Here is a 20,980-nt window from a genome sequence, read left to right as displayed (position 1 = left end):
TAAGGTGTGAATCCATGTAAAGAAATGTATACATATGTATAGAGACTGTGGAGATGGATCAGAGGCTAAAGTGCTTGCTATGTAAACATGAGGATCTGGATTCAGCTCTTGCAACCATGTAATCAGGGGATGAACATATCATACACACACACATAACTATCTCATTGTTTAAACAACTGCTGACTACTACAGGCTGTGAGTAAATGATTAAAGTGTTAAAAGAATGGCTGTAACACTGACTAGAGCTTGTGGATATATCTGAGCTTTGTTCCAATAATCTGGAGCACATAGTCAGATGTGTTAAACTGGGAGTGTAATGAGGTTATGAGTTCATAACTATTAAGCTGACTTAAGGCTACATGAAGGTTCTCTATTCTTTTAGTTTTAATATTCATCTGAATCTTCCATGTATAAAAACTGTAATGTTGCTACAACTGTGAATTAGTTTATATATTATTCCTACAGCTCCTAGTTATTTTAGGGCAGTGGTTCTCAAACTATGCACGACCCCTTGGGGTCAAATGACCCTTTCATATAAGTTGTTTAAGACCATAAGAAAACATATTTACAGCCGGGAGTGGTGGCAAATGCCTTTAATTCCAGTACTTGGGAGGCAGAGGCAGGCAGATTTCTGAGTTTGAAGCCAGCCTGGTCTACAAAGTGAATTCCAGGATAGCCAGGGCTGCACAGAGAAACCCCATCTCAAAAAAACCAAACCAAAAAACCAAACCAAACCAAAAAAATCCAAAAAAACCCCAACATATCTACATTACAATTTATAGCAGTAGCAAAATTACAGTAAAGAAGACTTGTACAATGGTGGATAATGATTAACTAATGACTTCTATTTCTTGTTTTGTTTTGTTTTGAAGACAGGGTTTCTCTGTGCAGCCCTGGCTGTCCTGGAGCTCTCTCTGTAGAGCAGGGTGGCTTCAAACTTAGTGATCTGACTCCTCTGCCTTCAGAGTGTTTTAGTTAGACATGTGCCATAGGCTCAGCTAACTAATTTTTAACTATTTCTGTCAACATATGAGCAGGTCTTCCTCTTTTTCTTTTCTTGTTTTTCTCCTTTTCCATTAGGGAATACAGAAATGTCTTGCATGGCCAAGGTGACCTTAGCTTCTTGCTCAAAGCTGAGAACACCAGACAGTTCAATGCATCACGTTTCTTCCCGGATTTAGGCAAAATGCCAGTGCTTACAGCTGTGCCTGCACTTCATAGCCACTCCCCTGAGCTATAATTAGTAGTCAGAGAAATCAACAGGAGGCAGAGAGAATATGTTCTCAGAACTAAATGGAAATCAATTAGGAAATGGCTTGCTTTAAAGCCAAAGTTCCAGGAACATTTCAAGTGATGTCTGCTATTGTAGATGTGAGAGGTAAGCAGATATTTGAGTCTAGTGAATGGCAAGAATATAAAAGAACTTCTTAGCTACCTTCAACTGTCTCCTTTTCATCAATGTACTGGCCTTTTATTCGATTTACTTACCTGTCCAAACACCATTTCTCCACTGAAGAGAGGAACTAGTCCATTCTTTTAGACATTACCAGGTTTCAAAGCACCAGGATCACTAAGTACTAAGCTAAGCACTTGTAGAACATTTCACAGAGAGTCAAACTTAGAAGGAGTTTTGTAGTCAGAGCCTCAGGAGAACCTGGGCTCCCTGAGGTGGGAAGGGGGTTACTAAGAATCGGAAGGAAAGAGTTTCTTACTTTGTGAGTCCGTGCAAAGCCTCACATTTGGAGTGAGTTAACTGGATTCTGCACAGTGCTCAGAAACGGTTAGTCTCATTTCCTCTGACTTTCTATCCCCAAGACCACCTATCCGGAGAAGACAGAAGGCAGGAGCTGGCCTGACTGTTAAAGTCAAGCACAGGCCTAAATTGAGTCTTCCTGGAAAAATTAGAGCACTTATAAAAAAAAATTAACAATAGATAGGACAAATTCACAGTTGCGACTGCATGATGTGGACTCAGTCATCAAATTAAAAACACAAAATAAAACACTCAAATTTCTTTCAGTTTGAAGATCTTCTCAGACTTATATGGTAAAATGGTAGCTTAATCAAAGATTAGCTTAATGCAAATATTTAGCCTCCTCCCCAAAATACCATATGGTTATTGTCGTATCAGTTAAAAAATTCTGTTAAAAGCAGTAAGGGTGACCATCTGCTGAGGCTGGCAAACAAAGGAACATATTTAAAATGCAGACACATCCACATTCTCCTGCTGATCATCCACAGGCATCCTGGATGATTTGTTTAGGCTGGAGATCCTAGGCAATGCTCATTCTACTTAGTATTACAGAGAACAATCTTTTAGCTTAATACTCTTTCCACCAATACTCCTCCACAGTCTCATTTTTCTATTGTTGTGACAAAGCACCAGGACCAAGGAACTTATGAAAGAAAGCATTTAATTTGGGGTTTACTGTTATGACCATCATGTCATGGAGCATGGCAGCAGGCAGGCACAGTGCTGGAGAAATCTAAGAGCGGTTACATCAGGTCCACAAGCACAAGGGGGAGGGAGAAAGAAGGGAGGGAGGGAGGGGGAGAGAGGAAGAGAGTGAGGAGGGAGGGAGAGGGAGGGAAGGAGGGAAAAAAGGAGAGAGAGAAAGAACAAGTGGTGGTTTGAATATGTCCCCCATTTTGTGAGTGCTAACAGGGAATGTCATGGACTTTTGAAACCCCAGAGCCTAACTCTAGCAATTCATCTCCACCAGCAAGACTACACCTCCTAATCCTTCCCAAAAAGTTGTAACAACTGTGGTTCAAAATATATGAGCGTATGGGGGACATATTCACACTACCACCCTCTCCCTTTCTCCCCGTGTGCTTTTGCAAGTTTACATGCATCATTTGGTCAGAGGCTAGAAAGCTATGTTGGATCCTCTGAAACTGGGGTTACAATATTTGTAAGCCATTATGTAGGTGCTGGGACCTATACCCAGGTCACCTGTAAAAGCAGTATTCAGTCTTAACTACTGAGTCCCCTCTCCAGCCTCCTTTGTGCCCGTGTTATAGGAGTTATTAGTTACTAGGCCTGTGTTTTGACGTGGCACATACCTTTAACCCCAGTACTTGGGGGCCAGAGGTAGGCAGATTTCTGCAAGTTTGAGACCTAGCCAAGTATCTCGAACTTCTGATACTCCTGCCTTACTTTTTTTTTTTTTTTTCTTTTTTTTTAGTTTTTCGAGACAGGGTTTCTCTGTATAGCCCTGGCTGTCCTGGAACTTACTTTGTAGACCAGGCTGGCCTCGAACTCAGAAATCTGCCTGCCTCTGCCTCCCAAATGCTGGGATTAAAGGCGTGTGCCACCACGCCTGGCTCTGCCTCTTTTTAAGTGCTGGGAGTATAGGTGTGTACCATCATACAGTTTAGCTCCAACCCATTTCCAGACTCAAAGTTTTTTTGTTTTTTGTTTTTTTTAAATAGAGAACAGTCTGAGAAAGATTAGAGGCAAGAGTGTGTGATTTATTCATGAAACAGTGAGTGTTTCTGTTTGTCCGGATACGTTTTGAAAGATAAAGTTGGGAACAGCTGTGAGTGAGAACTGTGCATGGATTTCTGCAGCACTCTGCCCTTTGAAAAGACTTGAAGGAGCAGACTGCCCCGTTCCCTCAGTATCCCCCAAAGGAGCTTGGATTTTGAGTTATAGCCTTTAAGTCTATGGAAAATAGGAGGTTATTAAAAACTATTTTTAATGGAAACATACTCAAATATAGAAAACCCAAATTTGAACCATGATGAACCTCCAAAATTCATTTGCAGATTTAAAAATTGTTGTTTTGAAGGAGCATTCTTCCTGTTTTTCCCTTATCTCCATCATGTCATCCCCTCTGCATTTAAGAATACACCATGACATCCTTTACTCACCACATGTATTTCAGTATGCATCTATAAGAAAGATTAATATTACTTTTTGAGGGTTTCTCTGTGTAGCCTTGGCTGTCCTGGAACTCACTCTAAGTCAGCCTGTCCACAAACTCAGAATGCTGTTATTAAAGGCAAACGCCACTATGGACAACAGATGGGTATTATCTTACAAACAAAAGGCCCTTAGCACACCCAATAGTTACTCAGGATCTTTGAGTATCCAGCCGTTAAAATTTCCTCAATTATTCAGTTGTCTTGTTGTTTGTGAAACAAAGCTTCACTGTATAGCTTTGGCTAGACTGGAACTCATAGGTATGTATCTACCTACTGCTGCCTCTCTAGAGATGGATTTAAAGTAAACATTTCTTCCCAACAGATATTTTATTGAGTTACTTTTTGAGGGATGGTTTGGCAGTTAAGACTCCTTGCTGTTCTTATAAAGGACCTAGGTTTGGTTCCTAGCACCCACATGGCAGCTCACAATCATCTAGGGGGACCCAATGATGCTCTTCATCCCTGTGCTCGCCTCACCTCTGTGGGCACTGCACTAACATGGTCCACATCCACACATTTTGGCAAGGCTCACACACATAAACCTAAACCCTTCATAAAAGTCAATTCAATCCTAATTTTAAAAGTAGGATGAAAAACTTGAAAGGAGTCCCCAGCTCAAATGACTGTAAGTGGGCAGTGTGAGCGAGCACCTATGGACAGCATTAGGTGCAGCACTGGGCTCTACCCAGCAATGCCCCTTCCGGTGCTTCCATCAATTCATCTCTGGAATCCAATGTTATCACCTGAAAATAATAATCCCCTAGGATTATTATAATCAGGAAACGAGAACTTATGCAAACTATTTAGCATAGGATCTAATGCAAAGAAATACTCTACATATGGCAGCAAGATCATCTCATAATAGATTTTATCTACAAAACCATTTTACCTTCTCTCCAAGAAAAAATACTTGTAAGGACAGTCTTTCTTGAAAAGTGAGTCTGTTTTTACTTCCTTCTCTTGTAAGATTATTTACCCCAGAGCAGGCACACATTAAAAACCTTTAGGGGCTGACGAGATGGCTCAGCTAAAAGAGCAGTTTAATCTGTTGTTCTGTAGGTCCTGAGTTCAAATCTCCAGCAACCACATGGTGGCTCACAACCATCCATGAGGTCTGGTGCCCTCTTCTGGTGTGTCTAAAGTCAGCTACAGTATACTTATGTATAATAATAAATAAATCTTTAAAAAGCTGGGCAGTGGTGGCACATGCCTTTAATCCCAGCACTTGAGAGGCAGAGGCAGGCGAATTTCTGAGTTCGAGGCCAGCCTGGTCTACAGAGTGAGTTCCAGGATAGCCAGGGCTATACAGAGAATCCATGTCTCAAAAAACCAAAAAAAAAAAAAAAAAAAAAAAAAAGAACTTCAAGCCTTTTTGCCTTTTCTTTCCTTTTTTTCTACATACCACAATGTTAAATATCCAATTTTGTAATTAATTCTTTACTAGACTCTGAGCTTCCCAAAGGTAGGCTCAATATCTTAAAAGGCTGTTGAGATGGTTCAGCAGTTAAGAGCATCTATTGCTCTTACAAGATGTCTGGAGTTCAGTTCCCAGTACCATGCAGGGCAGCCTTTAACTCCAGCTCCAGATCAAACACTCTCTTTTGACTGTGGGCATTAGTAGGCAGTGTATATACAGACAGACAGACAGACAGATGCACACACAGAAAAATGTTTTTTTTTTTTTTTTTTAAAAAAACTCATTAATTTTACTAGCTGTTGTTTTCATTTTGACCACTAATGGTCTCCTTCCAAAGACGAAGTCCTTAACATTTTTAGGTTATGAAACTTAAAATTATGATTTTGTGTGTGTGTGTGTACATCCATCACAGTGTGCCTGTGGAGGTCAGAAACAACTGTGGAAATCACTCTTTTCACCACATGAGTCCTGGTGACTGATCTTAGACTTGCGGGTAGGTACTTTACCTGTTGAGCCATCTCAATTGCTCCAAATAGATGACCACATGCCCCAGAAAGCAGGCTCCTCTTCCAACCATAAACGATGAACCAAGAATTTAACAAATTGGCATTTTAGGCTTTTGCTTGTCCAGGAGGGTGTGAGATGTTGGAAAAGGATTTTTCTTTGATAATGGCAATAAGAACTGCCTTTATTAGCCAACTTAGGGTGAAGCCACAGAAACCAGAGACCCTGAAGTAACATGAAACCAAAGCTGGTGATGAAACAACCTAAACCCAGAAAGCCAGAACCTGGCCTTGAGAACAAACTACTGCATGAACTCTTTGAACCGGTCTACAGTTTCATTTTCTAGGGAATGAAGTCTCTGTATTGCTAAAATTGGTTTCAACACACTAGGCTGAAGAAATCTTCCTACCTCAGCCTCCCAGAAGCTGGGACTATGAGCACATGCTACTGCTTTTGACACTAAAATTGTTATTAAGCTAACTGCAAAGTTTCTTACAGCTTGAGGCAATTTTAAACTGTCATACTTAAAGTAACACCCAGGTGGTTTTGTCTTGAGATTTATCTGTTTTAGAGTTATTTTCAAAGTGCTTTGGAGTTTTGGTTTGTAGGTTCAATCTATGTAGGAACCTTCCTGTAATTCACTCATGGCCTTTCCCAATCTCTTCGTGACTGACTGCTTTATACCTGTGTAAGCTTGGGGTTCAAGCTCAGGGGTGAAAGATCTGTATATACAGGTACGTTGTCTGTTTGACTGAGGATATTATTATATGTTATTATCTCAGATACTGGTTCTTGTTGAGTCTGTATTAAAGGTGACCAAAATCCTAGACCCTGGTTCCAAGACTTAGAAGCTGAAGTTTCTGGTATCTTCTGCCTGCCTGTAGACCCATGGCCTATGTCCTGGCTTACAATTTCCGTACATGTGAACATATCTAGGTTTTGATATTTTCATTTTTGTATTCAATGCTCCTGAAAAAGAGCAACCTAGATAGCCCTCAATCTGACATCTGAAAGCAAATACCACGTGAAACAACAGAAAAAGATGGCCTTTTGGATGACATAAACTCTTATGTACCACTTGCTACAAAATTCAAGTGAGTGACAGAGTTCCAGAGAATGGAGAGACAGAGCTGTCATTTCTTTTGCATCAGCAGAGATGTGGCACATTTTGCCTTGTATCATTTTTATGCCCCTCTCCCATTTCACCAGTTCAAGGAAAATACAGCATCATGTACATATTTATAAAATGGCAAATTGTCTATAAAAATACATCCCATAAATTATCTTAACATCCAGTCAGTATAATATAAAATGTTTTTAATTGTTTTTGAAAACATTTAAAAAACAATTTGAGCACTTTTAATAAAAAAAGAGAACTGAAATGCTACTGTGCGATGCTCAACTACTGTAATCTCAGCAGGTACAACAGACAACAAAGCACCAGGGTCTGACTCTGCACTAAAGGAAACACACAACAGGGCTTGCTTTTGTCACCTCTGGTGTAGTAAGCACACTGTAGTACAAGACTGTTATCTGAACTTCAGATGCACTGCACAAACCACGCTCCTTCTTTCTCAGTTCAAAAGTCAGTGCTTATTGCAATTATATGCAAAATTATTTACTTCATGAAGTCTTATCATGATAAAACAGTATGCAAAAATGTTTTAAACGTCAAAACAATGAAAGAAATCCCAAGAAAAGAACATATTCAACAACTAAGCAGAATTAGTAAACATTAAAAAAGCAAAATAACCTGTGAATAACTATGCTCACCTGGTTAACACAGAGCCAGTTTCAATACAGCCAAGAGGGGAAAAAAAGTGGTTACAGGATTACCTAGTACTGTACAAGATAAGTCAAGAACACTCATGCACATTTTGTGGTCATGTATTAACATGGTGAAGCAAACTAAACTTAACTCTTCCTGCTGTAATATTCTCGTGTAAGAGAATAAGAAATAGAAATATCTCATTGAGATCAGTGCACATTGCTACATAAGACAATTTCATCTGTCACTTTGATGATATTTTGTCTTTTCATAATGAAACACATTTAAAAATTTTAATCTGTGGACTGTACTGGTTGCATTTATCCTAAGAGATGTGCCTACCACAGGTTCAACAAATTTAGTGCAATATATGAACCCCAAAAAGTTTGCTGGACGAATTCAGCCAAATTTAAAGAGTTTGCTGCAATACTGTACAGGGGGCAGGGGGTAAAAATCCTCCAGTCTCTAGACTTTTTTTTTTTTTATCAAAAAAAGATTTCCATTATTTTTATATTAGTAGGAAGCTAACAATGTAAACAAGGGATTAGAATGGCCTCAAAGTCTCCTTTTCAGAGTATCTCACTGAGAAAGGCTCCCATCATTTGTTAGAAGAAATCACACAGTTTCCTTTGGGTATTACATACTTTGGTGTGCAGTAGTGCTGTATCTCAATGTACAGTGAAGAAATAACTATTATCAAGAAAAAAAACTAACAAATCATTAAATCAAATTAACAGCAAACACACACATATGCCAGTAACTAGGACATATCCATAGATAAACCTCTGAGCCAACTCTAGCACCATTGATTTATTAGAATATGTTAATACCCTACTTTCAAATCTGTTGAACAATGGACCCTTATTAAATTAACCCTTCTATCATATTTATTAAATATTCAGATTGTAGTCTTCTAATTTCTTTTTGAATTAAGGTAAAAGAAAAGCTTGGCTAGTCAGGAGAGTACAGTGAATGTTTTCATGTAATCTTTTAAAACTCAGGGTTAACTTTAACATCTCTTTGAAAATTACCTTGAAACTCACTTAAATGGAGCTGCCTACTAGTTTTGTGTTAACATGAGATTCATAAATACTATTCATAAAACAAAATGGGAGCCACAGAGAAACACTTTAAAACAAATCCTGAGTGCTTTGCTTCTTTTGCAACTGTGTCCATCACAATAAATAAGTCAAGCATGTAATAAAATGCTCCTCTCTTCAAGTACTAATATCATCCCCTTTGTGTTATCAGAGATAGAAAGATCTGAGGCTTCAGACCTCAAGTGAAGAAATGCTTTTTTGCTGGGCTTTTAACGTTATCTCTTTCCTGCTTGGTGTTTTGATCCATGATAGAACTGTATTACTACATTCAGAGAAGCAAAGGAGTTAGTCAGCAAACTGAGGAGGGAAGCTGAATACTAAAGGATACCATGGTGAAAAGCATTAAAAAATAATGAATTCTTCAGTAGAATTTCAGTATGTACATGGAGCGGTGGTGAAGAAACTTAAAAAAAAATCCTCTATTTTCCTTCTAACACTCCAATCTCAGCAAGCAAATAATAAAACACGAGACAACTTCCTAACATGCTTGTATTTCTTCTATTAAATCTTAATGTCATGTGTGTGTGTGTGTGCGTGCGTGTAAGAGATGGGGAGGGGGGAGGGAAGAAGAGAGGAAGAGGGAAGATAGGAAGGGAACGGAAATGGGGGAGAGAGCCAGAGTGCATGAGCTGGAGAGCCCCACTTTAAAAGCCACCTTCTAAAATTGGACTAATGCAATGTCACAAATAAATGGCTACTAGTTTTCCTCTTAAAAATTTTAGTGCAGCTTTTACTTTCCTTAAACTAATGTTTATTTTCCATTATTTTCTCCTACATAAGCCCTTCATTGTGGGAGTAAATGGTACCGAAGCCCCAGAAAGTCCTACAGAGATTTTTTCATCCTACAGTAGCTTTATGTTTCAAGCTTAAATATTTATAATAACCTGAATATTATCCCTGTTTTAAGGAAGACTCTCTTGCCTACAGTTTACCTTAGCTATGATTTCATACCTAAAAGATAATGCCAACAACAAAACAGCCTACAACTAAAAATGGATGGTCTTTTAATTTCTGTGTAGGTCAACTGATGAGTTAAAATGAACTTATACAAAATAAAGACCCAGACTGCTCTCGTAAAAATCTGGATTTTTTACTAGCAAATGTGATTAAATGGGGAACATTATAAAATTTAAAACCTAATACTTGCTCTACAGCCTACTGTCTTCAGAAACGTGTCCAGAACTGAGGCAAGTCTAACCATTTCCTACTGAAGAAGAAACCACTTCTGCAGCAAACGCTTTTAAAATGTCACAATTAATAGTGTTTCTGCTGCGGGAGGCACTTCCATTAAGACAAATACAATACATATGTCTTTAGATACAGTGTGCTACATATTATAAAACACAATTTATCCCAACATTTCAACAGTAGGATGGTCCTTGCTTTCTATCCATTCAAAACCTGATGAAGTCATAGAGTTCATTGACTCACTGCAAATTTGTTGAAACAGTGGGTCATTCTTTAATTCTTCCAGTGTGGCTTCATCATCCTGTCCCTGCTGACGACCTGGATCAAACAGTAGATTTGGGTCTAAGGTGTTCAAATCATTGATGCTGCCTGAGAGGTCAGAAGACAACCTGATGTCGCTAGAGAAATCAGATGCAGTGTTGGTGAGATCAGATGCCACCTGACCTACCAGCTGCTGGCTGGTTTGCAGGTTGTCTCCACTCAACAGGTCTTTAACAGTGCTATTGAAATCTAACTGCTGTTCTCCAATTTCAGATTGTGCTTGATTATCTCCAGGAGAAAAACTGATCTGATCGGTGCTATTACTTTTGGTGAGGTAAGATGGTGTTTGGAATTCATAAACAGAAGTGCTGGAATCGATCATATTTTGTGAGTTGGCACTAGGAAAAACAGGGGAAGTTTCCAAAATCTGGGTGAGATTCATCCGGGCTGTGTAATTGGAGGGTACGTTGTTAATTCCCAAACCTCTCACTGAATCATCATTGTCAGAATCGAGTTTACTCAACAAAACATTAGTGATTTTTTTACTGTTTGTTTGCTTCTGCAGAGCGTTTGGGAAGGCTGTTTGCATCATGACTGTCAATGGAACTGACTGACTTCTTTGAGCTATGTTGTTGGCACATGCATCTGTGTGAACATTTGTGAAAACATGAACTTCTGGGGTCACTGGACTTCCAAAGGGGGTTACATTAGACCGTGGGATATTAGACACAGGATAGAGGGTGCTTCCACTAAGATTCCGTTGGCGATGGACAGCAGGGCTCACACTCCGGCACCTGAAGTTGCTGCCGGCAGATGAATTAGTTCCCTTATTATCAAGAGGAGCTGGGACTGCAAACCCTTCTTGCTTGTTGGTGTTTACAGTGGCACCTTGATGCTGCACAGGAGAGACGGGAGTCAAACGACCAAAATGAGTGTCATGGTGTCTGGACTGAGACTGATATGACTGTCCAGGTACAGCAAAAGCATGAGGTTTCCTGAAACGATCTTCTACTAGTTCCTGATAGCTTGGGAGAATGCCATGACCAGAAACCGATGAATTACCAACCCCACCATACCCATTATTCATCCATTCAAGCTTGGTTTTATCAGGGTGAGTGGCCATGGGTCTTTGCATTGGTTTCACAGGACTGCTTGAGACAATGCTGGCATCGTGATATGCCATACTGGAGCTTATTGGAGTGAATGCAAATGGATTCCTGCATTCAACAGGGCTTGGAGGGACGCTACTGCTGCAATTAGAATGAGGAGTACCAATGGGTGTGTGTCGGCTACTTCCTAAAGCACTATCCACAGGTGTTGTCTGGGCAAGCCTGGAACAAGGGCTCTCCCGTGACAGACTCTGAGACCCAGCAATCATTTCAGACGTTGGGGTTGGAGTTGGGGTTGGAGTTGGTGTAGGAGTGGGTGTGGGTGTAGGTGTGTGAATTGGAGTGCCATTGCTATGAATTGGATGATAGAAGTGAGTGCTGGAAGCATGAGATGACATTGGAGCTCCTGGAGTTACTGACTGATTCTGAAGGCTCATTCCCAAGCAGTTACCATAAGAATGTGAATTATTCATTGACATCTGCTGCTCCATAAGTACCAGCTCTTCCACAATGCTATCTTGTGTAAGTTCATCGTCAAAAGGAAAGTAGCTTTCATTTGTCTGGGAAACAGAAGACTCAAACTCTTTCAGTTCCGATTGCAATGGCAACTGATCTGAAGACTGTGCTTGTATTTCATTCAGAGAAGATTCTGGTATCTGGCTATGTAGCTGCTGGCTGTATGTGTCCTGTGGCATCCCTTCTAATTCCCAAACAGATTTCTCTAAATCATGGATGTCAGGATGCTCAGCAATCGTCATAACACTAATGTCTTGCTGATGCTCACAGCTGGCAGCTATGAAGTCAGAATCCTTAGTAACTTGTTGCCATTCGTTACGATTAAAGCTGCCATCTGATTTTGACTCACGGTCCAAGAGAAAGACACTCCCTTCAAGTTTGACTTTTACATCCGGAGACGATGATGGCGTTGTCTGCTGCTCCAGAACTGGTTCACTGGTGACAAGAGCAGGGTTCACGGGCTGATCCTCTATTATCTGTGAACTGACACTGATTGACACCTTGTTAGGAATCTGAGCACCTGCTGTTGAACTTTCTGTTTTCCCTGAATGTGGAACCTTTTGGTCCTTTTTAACAGTGCCTGGTTTCTGACCTTCTATAGTAACTGCAGAAAGCTGTTCCACAATTGGTTTCTTTACAGGAGGCACCTGAGACTCTTGCAATGTAGCAGACAGTCGTTTCCTTGGACTTTTAGTGCATATTTTAGGGTCTTTATTTACTGAGTCACCATTAGATGGTGAGCTGGTGCTGGTGAAAGGTAAGTTCTGAGTAGCAACCGAGAGAGTAACAGTGCTTTGATTATTGCCTGCTGAGATGCCTGACAGAATTTCATTACATCGATTTTTACATTTGGTCCTCTGGTCACAGACCTTAGTTGTTTTCACTTCAGTGACACCTTCATTAGAAGGTTTTGGTACTGTTCCATCTGTATTACTTTTCTGGCCCCAAAGGGCACTAGATGTTGTCAGGGGAGCTTTTGTCTCCTCAGAGTTCTCTTGGCACTGGAGAGGATGCTCATCTGATGAACCTTCTGGTTCCATTTTGACTTCCACAGCCGAAGTTCCCCCAGTGCTGCTAGCCCTGGACCCAGGAGACTGAAGAGAAACGACAGAACCATTCTTGATCTGAGGAACAATCCTTGATTCCTCTGTTGTTCCAGTAGCACTGCTGACTGAGGCAGAATGTTTAAGAGGCGCATTACTGTTACTGGGTGTGAGGGATATTGTTGTCATTTTCACCACATTTAGAGAACTCATGTGTGATGCAGGTACCACAGCAGTTTTGATGGGACTGCTAGTAAAGAGCACAGTTGTAGGAGAGCGGATGGTGAGCGCACTGGTGTTTGCTGGCTTGGGTAAGATCTGAGGGTAGCGGTGTCTGGCAGAACGGTCCCCACCAGGACTGGCTGGAACGTTCTGAGGAGTCTTTGGTGTCTGTTTCACAGACTGCATGTGCTGAGTGACCACTTGCACATTGAGGGGAAGAACTTTGCCATCAGGAGAATTCATTGGACTTGGTGAAGTTACTAACTGCCTTGTCCGCTGGACCTGCAAAAAGGTAAAAAAATCAAAAGTCCATTTTATAAGTCTAGGGTACAACAGTACATGTGTATAGTATTAGAGGATTTATTAAGTGTTAATTTAAAAGAAAAAAGGTCATTATAATGTTAGAAGAGAGTTCTTTTGTATCATTTTGTACACATATTTTTAACAAGTATAACCACAAAGCAATATACTTATGAAATACAGTAACACATGGGAAAAAAGTTAGGTTTACTTTCCAGTTAACAAAATACTTCATACCTATAACAAATATTTGTCTAATGAGTGGGTTAAAGACGTTACAGTGAGAAGGAATACAATCATGAAGAAAGGTAAGCTCTCAAGTATCTAAGAGCACAGTTCACTCTTGGGAAGTCTTACACAGCTCAAGTTTGCCCTGGACTTTAGTAACTAGCTACTAGGTTTCCTTATCCACAGTAGGCCTCCTGAAATCTGCTCTTAGGTGAGTAGTATGGCCATCAGATATTAAAAATTTTAATGGAATAGCAATGATGAAAGATAATGATACCAAGAAAAATTAAGAGAAAATATCTCCTTAATAATCATACCAATAGTAATTTAAGGTTACCACTTTACTTTAGGAGGATACACTTGCATTTGAAAATCCCCTTCACTATAATGTTAGTTGTGTGAGAGTGACCTTAACAATCTTCTACTCCTATATCTACCCAGATGCAGGCTAACCAAAGATGCAGGCCCACATTCAAGTATAAAATCATTAATAATATATTATAACTTGATCTAGTTCAATATTAAGAAAAACATTTAGGCTCCCAAAAGATTCTTGATCCAGCCAGGATCAATATTAAAAATTTTTTAATAAATTTAATCTTACTGAAATTCTGAATGCTTATATGCACACTTTACAAATCTTCATCTTTTGTATCTTTAGTTTTATAAACTTTAGGGTTTGCTTTTCATTAGCAATAAATATTCGGAATGAAAGATGAATGACCAGCCGGGCGTGGTGGCGCACGCCTGTAATCCCAGCACTTGGGAGGCAGAGGCAGGCGGATTTCTGAATTCGAGGCCAGTCTGGTCTACAAAGTGAGTTCCAGGACAGCCAGGGCTATACAGAGAAACCCTGTCTCAAAAAAAAAAAAAAAAAAAAAAAAAAGAAAAGAAGGAAGGAAGGAAGAAAGAAAAAGAAAGATAGATGGATGAATGACCAAGGATAGTCTGGTCATAAAACCAGCTTATGACCCTTGCCATCTTCTCACCTGTTACTTCTAATAAAATAAATGACTTCCTACCATCTCAGTAAGGCCAAACTCTAGTGATAATATTACCGGAATGGGGCTAGGGACAGCTGCCACCACGATCCCAATGGGCTGGGGAGAAAGGATCGCAGGGTTCCCATTGGGTAGATTAGCCACTCCGTTGGCTGTAGTGCCTTCTGGCTTTTTTGCTGAGGATTCTCCTGGCAATGGAGATTGTAGTTTCTGTTCTTGCTGCTTTTTTTGAATTTTCCGTTGCAACTGCTGCTTAGCATCAATTGGAGATGGCAAAGTCTTTACTTGAGGTTGAAAGGAATTACTTTCAGCTGTAGGTATAAAAGCAGAAGGCTGGGGAATTCCTTTAAGTCCTGAAAATAAACACAAAGGAAAGCTAAAACTAAACACTGTCTTGTGGAAGGCCGCATTACTCAGTTTCTTTGAATGTGTAGCCATCTGCTGGACAAAGTGTCTAAGCTTGCAGCACACTCTAATTAATTCACAGCTTATTTACAAAGCAAAGTAACAGACTTCTATTTACAAACCTCTGTCAACAAGAGTTTAATATCTTAAAATATGGTTTAACCAGGCCAATTTCAGTTAAGTAAACAATGGCAGACAATTTAAAAAGATTATTTATATCATAAATGTTGGAACACTAAGAAAAATACATGCCAACAGAGCAGTTTTACATTGTATTAGATGCCAGCAAATTCCTACCCCTTTCTGTGATTAGAATGAAATTAATAAATTTTCATAATTTAAATATTTAGCTCATAAGGATAACCTAATAAATATTTGCTAAAACCACTCCATAGCCTAATTTATGTGGGGAAAACAAGTTTTTAATCTTACCAGAAATTGAACCATTATTTTAATTGTTACTTAATGATTATTCCAGTGTGACCTAGAGAAATTTAGAAGCAGAATTTCTTTGTAAGACTAAGGTTAAGGCATTTTGAAAAGTGTCACTGAGAATACTTTTTAAGAGTAGTAAGATAGCAGGAAAAAAAAAAAAGAAGAAAGAAAGAAAAAGCAAGATAAAAATTGCACTTTGCCTTTGGTCCCTTAGCCAGGCTCTGCTTTGCATCAGCTACAACTTAGTGCAGGTGCGGGAGGGAGGGAGGGAGGCTAGGAAGAAGTTAAAAACACAGGAATTCTCCTTTGCAATCTCTGGTTGATAATCCTTCATTTTTGATCCTCTCCTTTTCTATTAAATGCTGTAATTACTGTTTTTCTCTTTGAACTCAGTCTTACAGCTTCCTTTGGCCCTGTCTCAGCGTTACTCCTAGCATCTGCACCCAGGAAAGCCTCTGCCAACGGCTCACAGCTTTCTGCCTTGTCCTCTTGCCAGGGTTTCTGGACAGGAATGATTTCCAAGCAGCTGACTTACAAAAAGGACATTTGTAACACAACCTGTCTTCAAGATGGACACTGTACTTATAAAAAAATTAATTTGCCTTCAAAGGATGAAAATTAATTTATCATGAGTATTCTTTTAAAAATGTACTAATAGTTGAGAACAAAATTTCAAGACTGAAAGTGTTTTCAGTAATGATATAATTGGAAAAGTTTTGTGTTCTCATATGTTGCTTCTAAAAATAAAAATCACCTGTTCACACATGTACTTTTTAGTACATTAAAAAAATTTATTATTTTATGTGTATGAATATTTTGCCTTCATGTATGTACATATGTGTATTATGTGCATGCCTGGCACTTGCAAAGGTCAGAAGAAGTCTTTGGATCCCCTGGGACAGGAGTTACAGAGGGTTGGTTGTGAGCTGCCACATGGGTCCTGGGAATAGAACCCAGGCTATCTGAAAGAGCAACATGTGCTCTGAACTGCTGAGCCATCTCTCTACTTTACTAGACTTACACCTCAAAAATCCCTTCATTCTCTTTTGGTCAAATTTGCAAATAATGGGAAACAGATGGTACTTCCAAAAAATCCAAGCCCCCATCCACAGAGGTACCCTTCCAACTGTCAGTGAGGAGAGTAAAGAGAGATTAGAGTGTTCTGAAGGCTCCACACTCTTCAAAGTCTTATTTTGCAAGAAGATAAGGAGTTAGTAAGAGTAACTGAGGTAGCCTGGTCTTTGGAGACAGGCAAACAGTATTCAAATCCTGGTTGCATTACTTCTCTAGCCAAGGACAAACTATTTCACCTCCTAGAGTCTGTTTCCTAGAATGAACTTCACCTTTTTCATAGGCATGAAAGAATTAAGGGAGCTAACATATATGTGAGCTATTTAGTGACACACATTGGGATTTCTAGGCAATACCATGCTTGTGTCTAATTAAGTGAAAAGTCAGGTTTGGTCATATACAGTTTATATTCAGGAAAGAAAAGTTGTGACTAGCAACTGTGAGAGGCTGCTTTGCTGATACTGGTACTCAATTGGTCATAAAATGAAAAGGAGAGATTATATACACTTATGCACAACATGAACAATAAATCTCTTCAGGATAAATGTAGTGCAGATTTAAAAAATATAAACTTAGAAGACATATCTTGGAGAACAAGTTCCATGTTAATATTCTTCACAGAAATAATTTTCTAAGGTAATATAATTTATTCACTCTACAATCTGTCAGGTATAAGTGAATTAAGGCATTTAAAATTTTCCATTAGAACTGATACCTTACATACAGCTATTCAATTAGCAATGCATCAGATATTCCAACAATAATGTTAATTACTAAAGTTGTCAATTACAAAAACTTCTCTTTGAATTAAAATTATCATTTAAACTGCCATTAAAGAAATTCTCTTTCAGCCAGGTATGGTGATAAATACCTTAGAGATAGAGGCAGGAGGATTTCTATGTTTTGTTTCAGGACAGCCTGGGTCCTATTAATAGAGGGACCCCATCTCAAAAACAACAAACTAACCAACAAACCAACCAAAAACAAAGCTCTTTTTATTTTATAGTACCACTTCATAAAATTTATTTTTTAAATAAAACCAGGTAATCAGTCAATGATGTTCAGAGATCATTTTATTTACAAGATTAATTTCTGGGACAGGAGCCTAGCACATAATTTTAAAATTAGTTTTATTTTACTTTTAACATTTAACTAATTTAGACATATAGACTTAAAAATACATATATTCTTTACATTTAAAAACAGCTATAAAAAAGGTATGGTAGGGGAATTCAAATAGTTTATTCTAGCAGAGCAACACAGAAAAGTAGATTAAACTCTACAGCTTAACAATATAGTTTTTATTTTATTAGCCTAATAAAACATCTGCATTTAGTGTGAACTGAAGTAAGATTGAACTTATACATATACTTAAATGATGAAGTTCTTTGGTCACAGACTTCATTAATCGATTCTCTAAACTTGATTTATTTATTTATAAATGCACATGTACCAGGGAGTGCATGTAGAGGTCATAGACAACTTGCAGGAGGGGAGTCAGTTCTCTCCCTTCATCATTCTGTTTCTGAGGCTTGAACTCAGGCCATGAGGCTTGGTAGCAAGTGTTCTTACCTACTGTGCCGTCTTACTGGCCTGCAAGCTCTCGTTTGCTATCGGCTCTACCTATAGCAATGCGGTCAGTTTCCATACCTGCCGGTGCTGCCGCCATCACAGTCAGAGCTGCCATTGACTTGGTGCCTATATAGTGACTCTTTACAAGGAAGTGGGCTAATTCCAAGACTGTGTCAAATGGCTGGCTTAACACTTTCTGGGCCCACTCACACACAAGACGGCAAGCAGAAGAGATAACTTCCTCATCAATATTTTGAAGCTGCCCAGATGGTTCAACTCCTTCCAACTATACAAAGGAAAGAGGAAAAGTTAACTTTACGAAATACTACTACTACTACTACTACTACTACTACTACTACTACTACTACTTCTTCTTCTTCTTCTTCTTCTTCTTCTAATGTTCAGAGAAATTAAGATGAAGTACATTGACGATATATATATATATATATTTTTTTTTTTCGAGACAGGGTTTCTCTATATAGTCCTGGCTGTCCCGGCACTCTCTTTGTAGACCAGGCTAGTCTTGAACTCAGAAATCAGCCTGCCTCTGCCTCCCAAGTGCTGGGATTAAAGGCATGTACCACCACGCCCGGCTCGATATGTGTTCTTATTGGGAGATACAAAATACATCTCTTGGATCAAAACAGCATGAAGGAGCTGTTGGAAGACATGTAACAGCTTTGCACATAAGAGCGAATCTGTAAAGAACAGTCAGTCAAGAGTAGGGTGAATATAGCACTTTAAATAGCAGCTAAATCAAGGTGCAGTGTTCCACACCTTTAATTCCAGCACTTGGGAGGCAGACACAGGTGGATCTCTGTGAGTTCAAGGCTACTGTGGTCCACATAGTGACTTGACTTCTAGGACAGAGAGGCCCATATAGAGAGCCACTGTCTCAAAAATAAAACAAAAAGAGCAACTAGGCACAAATAGATGTTTTTGGCATTTCTAAAGCTTTCTTTAGTATCAATAAAAACTACATTGCGTAGTAGCCCTGTTTTTGTTTTGTTTGTTTTTTTCTTTAAAAAAAAAAAAACAAACACATTTATTTATTTTGAATACACTGTAGCTGTCTTCAGACACACCAGAAGAGGGCATCAGATCCTATCATGGATTGTTGTGAGCCACCATGTGGTTGCTGGGATTTGAACTCAGGACCTCTGGAAGAGCAGTCAATGCTCTTAACAGCCGGGCCATCTTTCCAGCTCCCTGTTTTCTAGAGAGGTCAAATATAGCTATTTTACAAGACTCCCTTATGTATACATGTATCATCAATATATATTATGGACATACCTACAAATTAGTATCTTAGGTCTTTATTCTCCTGAATTTCACGGTGATATAGGTCATTTTCACTAACATCCTTTGGCCATTGTGGGTGTTTTCCCCCCACTCTTTCTTCTTTTTATTTGTGGAAGGAACAATTCTCAGTTCCCGATTTTAGCCAATATACTGAACAGAATGCATTCAATTAAAGGCACATTTCTCTTTATTAAAAAGAAATTGTAGGATTCTTACCCCATCTCCAGTTTTATGAAAGTCAAGGTTGGGCAGTGTTGGCATATGAACAAAAGCTTTTTTCCTTAGTCCACTGTAGCAATATGTAATAAACAGTTAAGGTTGAAAGCACTTTAACTGGGCTGCCTATAAAGATAGCACTTGAGAAGGAACTGTTTATAAAATGAGAATACAATCACTAGGAGATAACATATACTTTGGGAATTTGTCAATAAAAGCACAATGTACTAGCAGAAACTCAGAATACTTCAATGCTTTTAAAACTAAACATTTCTTGTAGAATGTTCAGTTAACTGTCTTAAAAGGAATCTCATCTGTTATAACATTATGAACAAATGTTCCCACTATGCAGTGACAGCCACCAGTAACAAGCAGGTCAGAGGGAAGGAATCACCAGATGGAAACCTGGCAAAGGGATAGGAAACTTGAGTAGGGGCAGAGGGACAAAAACAACCCTTAAGAGTGTCACAAGGGCTTTAACCTTTATATTTCTTTTTCCACTGAAACATACAGGATTATCACCCTGTAACATGCCAAAGACACATCAAGACCTTTTATGTCTGAATTCAGGAAACAAGGCTAGAGTGGTGCACCTGTGACTCCTTTAGAAAAGCAGCCTTCTTCCTTACTAGCCCCTTCTCTCATTGCCACAGTAGCTAACGTAAGGCTTTAAAAAAGGCCATGAGCTAAGCAAGGAGGGTATGAATGCATTTCTAATAAAAGATAGTCTCTATTTTATAATCTAGGAGCAGCAAACCCTTTAGTAAGTTCTCTTTTTTAACTTTTTTTTGACCCTTTGTGAATCTAACAACATGCACCCCAATCCACTCACCTCCCTGTTCCTTTGTATCCACCCTCTACCCCTGCAACCTCCCCTGAAAAGAAAACTAGAAGAGAGAGAGAGAAAAAAAGCTTCTTTTGGAAGCTGTAGTGTGTCACAGTGTGTGCCACAGTGTACTCTTTGTCCACGCATCTTTACTTGCAAATGTTCATTACAATGAGTCATTGGTCCAGTTTGAGGCGTTTGGCTTCTGCTATACCATCAATACTGGATCCTTTTTTGGGACTCCTTTCAGATACCCTGTGTTACAGAGATCCTGCAGCTTTGGATCTGCAGGACCTGCCCTTTCATGGACTCCAGTAGATCATAGATGGAGTAGATGTTGGGGTGGGCCAACTCAAAGCTGTAGATCTGGGCCTGGAAGGTAGCTGAGTTAGTCAGCCCACCAGTTTCTCTAGTGCCCGAACCATCAGGGTAAGCTCTCTAGCACTGCCCTTGTTAGATCACTCAATGCCACATCCTGCAAAGGGCAGGGTCAACTCCCCTGCTTGCAAGTCCTCAGGGTCAGCTCTACTATGCTGCCCAGTCTAGGTGCTGCTGGTGAGGGGTAG

The 20,980-nt window shown here is 39.4% G+C and overlaps 1 protein-coding gene across 3 annotated transcripts in view; it reads right to left on the bottom strand.

Moving 5' to 3' along the window:
* Nucleotides 1–7,027: 7,027 nt before the first annotated feature.
* Rfx7 (regulatory factor X, 7) overlaps nucleotides 7,028–20,980 on the bottom strand; it is a 90,781-nt gene continuing 76,828 nt past the window's right edge. For 2 of the 3 annotated variants that reach the window (XM_006511223.4, XM_011242754.3), the window contains exons 7-10: nucleotides 19,589–19,673; nucleotides 18,149–18,356; nucleotides 14,645–14,940; nucleotides 7,244–13,340 (exon numbers count right to left, since the gene is read on the bottom strand). In XM_006511223.4, coding sequence (XP_006511286.1) covers nucleotides 10,068–13,340; nucleotides 14,645–14,940; nucleotides 18,149–18,356; nucleotides 19,589–19,673 — 3,862 coding nt within the window. In that variant the 3' untranslated portion in view covers nucleotides 7,244–10,067. Of the gene's footprint in view, nucleotides 13,341–14,644; nucleotides 14,941–18,148; nucleotides 18,357–19,588; nucleotides 19,674–20,980 lie in introns of all 3 variants that reach the window. The other variant, NM_001033536.1, reaches the window with a different exon arrangement.

Source organism: Mus musculus, chromosome 9 (genome assembly GCF_000001635.26).
Source record: "Mus musculus strain C57BL/6J chromosome 9, GRCm38.p6 C57BL/6J".
NCBI lineage: Eukaryota > Metazoa > Chordata > Mammalia > Rodentia > Muridae > Mus > Mus musculus.
This window is presented reverse-complemented; position numbering and strand designations above follow the sequence as displayed.